The sequence below is a fragment of the Myiozetetes cayanensis genome, unplaced genomic scaffold (assembly GCF_022539395.1).
Source record: "Myiozetetes cayanensis isolate MyiCay16 unplaced genomic scaffold, myiCay2020 scf27, whole genome shotgun sequence".
Taxonomy (NCBI): domain Eukaryota; kingdom Metazoa; phylum Chordata; class Aves; order Passeriformes; family Tyrannidae; genus Myiozetetes; species Myiozetetes cayanensis.
The window spans coordinates 4892173-4899976 of record NW_026087488.1 but is presented as its reverse complement, the minus strand read 5'-3'; the positions used below and the strand labels follow the sequence as shown (position 1 = coordinate 4899976).

General features: G+C 65.9%; 2 protein-coding genes across 5 annotated transcripts; one reads left to right on the top strand and one right to left on the bottom strand.

Annotated features, from left to right (window-relative positions):
* Positions 1–1291, top strand: OVCA2 (OVCA2 serine hydrolase domain containing). Its single transcript, XM_050321818.1, has one exon. It carries the CDS (start codon positions 10–12, stop codon positions 715–717), a length of 708 nt encoding a protein of 235 aa, XP_050177775.1. The 5' UTR covers positions 1–9; the 3' UTR covers positions 718–1291.
* Positions 1292–1299: 8 nt separating this feature from the next.
* Positions 1300–7281, bottom strand: LOC126643463 (basic proline-rich protein-like). Of its 4 annotated transcripts, none has more exons than XR_007629755.1 (3): positions 7133–7281; positions 2329–6207; positions 1300–1966 (listed from the first exon to the last, which is right to left on the bottom strand). XR_007629755.1 is itself a non-coding variant. In XM_050321817.1 (2 exons), the coding sequence occupies exons 1-2, from the start codon at positions 7277–7279 to the stop codon at positions 5410–5412; spliced, it is 945 nt and encodes a 314-aa protein (XP_050177774.1). In that variant the 5' UTR covers positions 7280–7281; the 3' UTR covers positions 1300–5409. The 4 variants fall into 4 exon arrangements, 1 of the variants encoding a protein (XP_050177774.1); XR_007629757.1 differs by having other exon boundaries at positions 1300–2664; positions 3366–6207; XR_007629756.1 differs by having other exon boundaries at positions 1300–4410; positions 4666–6207.
* Positions 7282–7804: the final 523 nt, after the last annotated feature.

The following is a 7804-nucleotide window of genomic DNA, read 5'->3' as shown; positions in this document are numbered from 1 at the left end:
GCGGAAGCGATGGCGGCAGAGCGGCGGCCGCTGCGGCTGCTGGCGCTGCACGGGTACCGGCAGAGCGCCCGCCGCCTCCGCCAGCGCACCGGCGCGCTCCGCAAGGCCCTGCGCGGCCGCGCCGAGCTGCTGCCCATCGACGCGCCGCACGCCGTGCCCGCCGCCGCCGCCCAGGACGACCCCGACGCGGACGACCCGCCCCGCGGCTGGTGGTTCTCGGGGCCCGGCGCGTTCGAGGCGGGCGAGGCGGCGGCGGCGCCGGAGGGGCTGGAGGAGTCTCTGTCGGCCGTGGCGGCGGCGCTGGCGGAGCAGGGGCCGTTCGACGGGCTGCTGGGGTTCAGCCAGGGCGCGGCGCTGGCCGCCATGGTGTGCGCGCTGCGGGCCCGCGGCGACCCGCGCTTCCCCGTGGGCTTCGCCGTGCTGGTGGCCGGGTTCGCCAGCCGCGCCCCGGCGCACGGGCACTTCTACCGCCACCCCATCGCCCTGCCCACGCTGCACGTCGTGGGCGACACGGACGCCGTGATCGCGGCCCCGCTCAGCATGGAGCTGGCGCGCTGCTTCGTGGAGCCGGTGGTGCTCGCCCACCCCGGCGGGCACTTCATCCCCGCGGCCGCGGCGCAGAGGAAAGCCTACCTGGAATTCTTGGAACGCTTCCGGCCCGGGCAGGAGAAGGCCGAGCCCCCAGGGGCTGGGGAGGTTTCAGAACGGTCTGTGTAATAAAGAGGGCTCTTGTGAGCCATGTGTATACACCCATCACTGTTTTGGTGCCCCCAGAGTCGTCAGCAGCTCCCTGCACCACTCTGCTCTGCAGTGTTCATCCAGGGCCCAGCTACATCTCCCTTTTTATTTCAGCTTTCTTGTATACATGAGTATATAATATATAAATAACACATATATATGTATATAAAGTTATATACATATATATGTATACATATATATGTATATAACGTATGACATGTAGTGTGACTCGGGGGGGTTAAGGGTAGGAAGGTGACACTACTCTGTGTGTGAGATGCTTCCAGAGACTCAAGTAGCTGCTCAAAATCAGGATCCCTCAGCTCAGCCACAGGAAGTGTCTGCATGTCACAGAGCTCCTACAGAGCTGTTACACCCCAAAGATTCATGGGGTTTAATATCTATTAAGCCACACCTCCAGCTGGTCTGGATCTGGAAAACCCTCTCACTCCTGGCTGGTGTTTGTTTCAGGAGTGAAGTGTCTGCTGGTTCAGTACATGTGTTGAATCTTCCCTGTACAAGGTGCCTCCATGAACAAGAAAAACTTGTCACTCTGTTTCTGGCTCTGATAATTTTTCCAGAAGCACTTGAGAACCTTTATTGCTGTTACAGTTGCAGGTGCTCTGCTTGGCTGCTGCCCAGTGCAGTGCTGGGGCAGATCGGGCACCAGCCTCAGGACAAGGCTGTGCTTGGAGGTCTTCTCTAACCAAGGCTTTCCTTGGAGGTTTATAGTTGGTAAAAGAGAGAAATCGAGTGTAAAGTCTTCATTTTCCCCCTGCCTGGGCAGAAGGGCAGTGCAGTGTCATCCCTGCAAGGGCCAGAGGATGACAGGAGCGGGCAGAGGGGCAGGGGCTGAAGCCCTTCCTATGTTCCCTCAGCTGGGAACAGGCCTGGCAGCTGCCGTGGGTTAAACCAACGCAGCAGAAACAAGCGGTTCTCGGCCCTGGGGGGTTTTTGCTCTTTGGTTTGTTGCTGGTTACACAGCAGCACAGTGGTGGTGGTGGCAGGAGGAGGAGGCAGTTTCTCTGCAGCCCAGCCCCAGGCTGGTGTCCTGGGGGTGTTAGGTGGAGGGAGGGTGGGCAGTGGTGGCCGCCTTGGCCACTTCAGCTGGGCTGTGTCACAGCTCGTTTTAAGGTGTGAGGTGTCTGCACTCCTTGATGACCACGTCGGAGAAGCTGTGTTTTGGAGGAGAGCTGCAGCAGCAGCAGCTCCAGCCGAACACGGCGACCAGCTGCGACAAAGCACCGGCGCTTTTGTCTCTGCTCGGCCCCGCTGAGCCCTGGGCAGCCGTGGAGGGACGGCAGCAGCCGCGCTCGCCAAGCCTGCCCGTAGCTCTTTAATCACCGGCCCCGCGGTGATCGCCCGGCGCGGGGGAGGCACCGCAGCCATGGCCGCCCGCCCGCACTGCGGCCCCGCACCGCCGACCCCCGGCAGCTCCCGGGCACAGGGAGGCACTTGGCACATCGCTGGCAGCGGGATGGGGAAGGAGCCCAGGGTGCGGTGAGTGAGCAGCACGGTGCCGGCTCTGCGGGCGGCTCCCTGGGGTGGGCTGGGGAGGGAGGGGTGGTGACCTGAGCTGCGGTGCTGCAGTACCTGCTTCTCTCTTCCCAGGGTCTGCTTAAAGATGGCTCCTGCCGGGTGGCTCCTGTACCGGGTTTAAATAAATTAATAAAAAGAGATAAACGCGACCCTTGTCCGCGGGAGGTGCCTGTGTGAGCAGCGGAGGGAGGTCCTGCTCGGCCCCGGTGTGATGGGAGAAGGGAAGCGGCTCCCGCGGCTGTCACTGCATGTCCCCGCCGGACGGAGGGGTTTGCCCTGGGAATCCTTCCCTCTCCCTGCTTTTCCGCTGGCGAGATGCCCTCGGGCTGGCCTCTGCCTCTCTTGCAGATCCAAGTCTGTCCTTGGGATGCAGCCACACTGCTCAGCTGCCTGGAGACAAGACTGACTGATGTCTTCCCACCCTTCATTTGCTTTGCTGTTGGAGGGTTTCCTCTTCTCCCACCCGCCCAGGAGAGTCGTTTTTTCCCCCAAAACAGTCTGGAGCAGTTGCTGTTGCTGAGTGAGGGGGTGATGGAGCAAGCCATGCCACTGGCTTGGGACAAGGGGGCCCTGAGGACAGCCACTGGTGTTACCCAGAAGCACCAGAAGCCTGGGTGTTTTGGCAGGGGAATGTCATCCCTCTCCTCCCCAAATAGACCCTTTCCAAACCCAACACAGACATCGGAGTAACCTGGGTGACCCCAGGGATAGGCCCTGCCTATGGCCCTGATTGTGAGGAGCCTGCCCTGGCCACGGGGTGCTGGGGCTGGGCAGGGAAGGGCTTTGCTCCCCTCTCCCAGGTGAGCAGAGCTCCCAGCCCTCTCCCAGCATCTCAGGGAGGGTGGGAGAAGACCAGCACAAGCAGAGGCTCTGCCAGAGCTGCCACCTCCCCACAAACTCCCACCACCTCTTCCCCAGCTCTCCGCACCCCTTTCCCCTGTGTCACTGCCAACTCGGGGTCTCCTTCGCTGCCCACCCTGCCAGCACCCACATGGGGCACACCAGGCACGGGCAGGGCTCCTATGGGCAGGACTGGAAAAAGATGTCCCACCAAGCCTGGCATGCAGATCGTGGCAGGGTTTGAGCCTTACTCATCTCACGCTTTTCCTCCCCTGTCTTCACCAGCGGGGCCTGGCGCTGGCGTGGGGAGGGGGTGCTCTGGGAGAGTGATGTGTTTTGCAGACTGTCATACGATGCAGTTTCCCCCAAAGCTGCCTGGCTCCTGCCTGCAAGGAGGTAGCAGCACGGGCAGGACAGAGCCAGGGGCCAGCCCCGGGCCCTGCTGCCAGAGCAGGACCAAGCCGTTGGGAACAGCCCCCCCTTCCCTGCTTCACCCGCAGAAGCTTCCAGTTGTGGCTGAGTCACTCCTGCTGTAGCTCCTTCTCTCCTTGTTTTGGATGGAAGTTTTCCATGGAAACCCACGCTGGGCCGGGCCGAGGGCTGGGATAAACACGGCTGAATCACAAAAGGCCGTTTAGCCAAGAGCTGTCAGCTGGCAACAGCAGTGTGTGCGGCCGGTGGGCAGCTGTCTGGCCTTTGGGGGGGCAGCAGCATCTCTCCCTGCACCCCCCACCAGCCACGCTGGCTCAGCCTCCCCCCCGACCACTCCAAATTCCCATTGTGCCAGCATGCCACTTGGCAAAGCCAGGAGTGGGTCACAGGCTTCAGCCAGAAGTTTTCTGGGACCACGAGCTTTCCTGGGGATGCACAGGGAAATCCTGTCTGGGACAGTACCTTGGGACCCTCGCCACAGCTCAGTCCTCAGCTGTGGGGTTCTGTAGGGTCATGGCTGCTGGAGGTCCCAGAAAGACCCTTCCCACCCTCCCGGCCATGCACAGGAGTGTGTACCAAAGCCACTGGGAGCATTGCTGAGGCAAGGCAGTGTTTGTGCCCTGCTGAGCACCATTCCACCATGGGAGTGGCAAGTAACAACTCAGCTGTGGCAGGGGCTGCGATCTTCCTTGGCACCATATTCCTTCCCAGCACCGCTGTGATCTCGGAGGAGCACGGGAGCTGGACGGCCTCTGTCCCCCGGCGCTCACAGCTGGCCCCAGGCCCAGTGGCTTGGAAGCGCCGTTGGAAGACAAGTCCTGGTGTCAGGAATCCAGGATATTTTTAAGGACTCTGGAAGAAAAACTAATTCCAGGGTGTCAGCAGGAGAGACTTGGCCTTCAAAACAACAACAGCACAGCCAGGGCCTTCCCGGGCTGGAACATGGGGCCCAAGGGGCCGCAGTGCTGCCTGTGGGACATGTCCCCTCCCCCAGGGGTATCCTGGAAGGGACACAGGTACAATCTCACTGTGATGGAGCACAAACAAGGAAGTGTTTCCCAGGGGATGCAGGGTGGCACCTTTGCAGTGTGGATGTGCCAAACGCAGCTGCGGCTTTACCTGAGCGCTGATGGGACTGCCCGAAAATCCCCTTCCTGGAGGTGTGAGGTTCATGGCCCGTCACCAGCAGCAGCAATGGGAAAAGCAGGAGTCAAAGGCAGGAGATGGGGCAGTGCACAGTGAGTACCTGGTACCTGAGATACTCTCTTGCCCATGGCTCCCCTGCTGCACCGTGGCCCTGCTGGCCCCAGGGACCTGTGGTGGCTTGTGCCTGTCTGGGTGAGGGTAGAAGTGCATGACCCCATGGGTGGGTAAGGATCCTAATGGTGCTGCTCTGGAGAGAAGGAGTGTGGGCAGAGGACCCTATGTGGCCCCTATGCAGTTTAGGTGGGACACCCACGGGAGCTCCTTGCTGGAGCTGCATCCCAGGACCAGAGGTTCTTGTTTGGGGGCTCTCCCTGTCCTCTTGGCACTGACACTGTCACCCACCCGTGTCTGACCCCCCACCCCCGGGGTACCCAAGGGATTAGGCATCCCACTTCCCCTCTGGGATCTCTCTGGTCACTACGCCCCGTCCAGCCCCCTCCGTCCCCGTCTCCGAGGCTGTGGGTCCGCGGTGCCCCCCGAGAGGGGCCCTGCCCGGCCGGCACCGGTCGCCGCCGGCTGCTGAGGGCCCGGTGCCCGGTGTCGGGGCAGGCCGGGCCGCTCTGACTTCGCCGCTCAGGAATCTCCTGGCCGCGGCGGGCGGGTTGTGCAACCTGCGACCGCCCCCGGCCGCCCCCGCCCCGGCCCCGCGGGCCGCTCTCAGTCCCCGCCGCGCCGGCCCCACTCCGCTCCGCGAACGTCCCGTGGTCCTCCCGTGCATCGGCGGCGGGACGGGGGGCGCGGGAGGGTGGGACGGGACCGCGGCTGCCGAGAGCACAGATGCGGCGGGATGAGCCCGGCGGGGGCGGCCCCCGAGCGGCCCCGCTGGGAGGGCAGGTGAGGGGCTGCGGGGCGGGGGCAGGATGGGGGGATCAGACGAGGGGGGTCCCCCACCGTTCCCACTGCCCGAGGAGGAGCCGTTCGGCGCCCGCCCCCCCGAACAGTAAGAGTTGATGTGCGGCGAGCTGCATCCTGCATGTGAGCTCCTACTGCCCCGGGAGGCGGGCCGCTCCCGACGGGACCCCCGCCGCCCCGCCTCCGCCGCCTCGGGGACCCCCGCGGGTGGGGGCGTGGGGGGAGCCGGTGCTGCCCGCGCTGCGAGTCCGCCTGTCCCGGCGACCATGGCTGTAGACTGTTACCCCCCCAGCGGCACAGTAACAATCTAAAGCCACGGTCGCCCGGGCGGCGTCGGAGGGGGGGGTACCGAGAGGGGTTGGGGGGGACAGCCGGTGCCTTGGAGACGGCGAGGAGGCGGCTCCGCCACCGCACCGGCGGCGCGGGGCGGGGGGGGCCGGTGCTTGGGGGTGGAATGTCGGTAGCATCGGCAGCATCGGTAGCATCCACCCACGCCCTCCCCGCCCCCTGCCCTCCCACGCGTGTCCACCCCGCCGGGGAGTCCCCCCCTACCTGGGCTGCAGCGGGAAGGCGGGGGGGCGTCCGCCGTGGGGGGGTCGGTGTCTGCGGGGGGGAAGAGAGAGCGGGGTCAGGAGGGCACCGGGACAACCCCCCATCCTCGCCCCTTCCCACCTTCCACCCCCCACCGTCGGGGCGCGCTCCCCGACGGCTCAGCACCACGGACAGCGCCTGCCCCCCCAGCGCTGCGGCGGGGCCGGGGCCGGTGCGGGGCCGGTGCCGGCGGTGGGTCATGCTTCAGTAGCCATGACTGTAGACTGTTACTGTCCTGTCCCTACGCAGCAGTAAGCAGTCTAGAGCCAAGGTGCCGATGCGCTGACTCGGGCTCTCCTCGACGGGATCTCCGCGCTCTTTCGACGCGCCGGGGTGAAGGCGATGGACCCCCCCGGGCTGCGGAGCTGGCAGCACTCGAGCGGGGGGGACCGGGGTGCGAGGGAACCCGAGGGAGGTAGTGGTGCAGGCTGCTGGGCACGGCGGCACCGCGGGATGGGGTTGGAGGGGTCCCGTCAGTGATGGATGCGGTAAAGGGGGACAGCAGGGACCGGTGTCACCGCAGCGCGGGACACACACACACACACCACACGGGGATGCGCTTCCCCACCTCTTCCCGCCTCCCCCCCACCCCCAGCCCCCGCAAGGCGCGGGTGGCCGGTCCCCGCCGTGCGCCCCGGGGCGGCCCCGCGCTCAGCCCCCGCCCCCGCGGACCGCCCCCGCCGGCACCGCGCCCGGCCCCGCCGCCCCGCCGCCCCTCGTCCCCGGCCCGCACGTGGGGCTGCGACAGGCGGCACCGCGCCGCCCCCGCCCGCCGCAGAACTGCCCCCGCACCGGTGTCCCGGTCCCCCCTGCTCCGCCCCCTACCCCGGGGCGGGCAGGTGCAGCGCCCGGTGCCGCGGGGCTCCGCTGCCCCCTCCCGCCCCCTCACCGGGCTCCGTCCCCGCTTACCTGGGGGCCAGCCCAGCCGGTGCCTTACCTCCTGCGGGCTCCCGCGGCTGCCGGGCCGGGCAGGGGCCCCGCGGCTCCCGGCGGGGCCGGCGCCGGTGTCGGTGCTGCGCTGTCCGCAGCGCGCGGGGCTTTTATAGGATCGGGCTCGTAGTAACGGGGATCTCGGCTCATTCATAGAAAAGCATCAACCTACACAATGACGTGAGCGCTACGTCAGCGAGGAAATTTAGGGAACGGGAAGACGCTACTATTTATATCGGCGCGGGGGGAGGATAGCGGCCCGGAGCCGGGCAGGGGGTCCGGGATGCAACGGGACCCCGGCCCCCCCTGGCTCACCCGCGCCCCCCCCCGCCCGGTGCCCGGTCCTCGAGATGCACAGTGGAGCAGCATCCAGCACCCCACATCCTTCCTCCACCTGCAACCAGGCCCAGGGGCTGTGCACCCACTGAGACACAAGCAGAGGGTCCCTGAGGTTCCCTGAGGGCTGTGGCGTGGGACGGACACCCCTTGCCCCCATTCCGAGGTGTCCATCCAGGCACCCACGGGAGTCCAGGACTCAAGACCCTTTGCCCCAAGACCACCCCACTGGGACAGAGTGTGGCCCCATCCTGGCCTCGTGGCAGCCCCACGGGGCTGGTGGTTTGGGGCTGTCTGAGCCCCCCATCATGGGAAGGGGTTGCACAGGGGTCCCCATACCTGG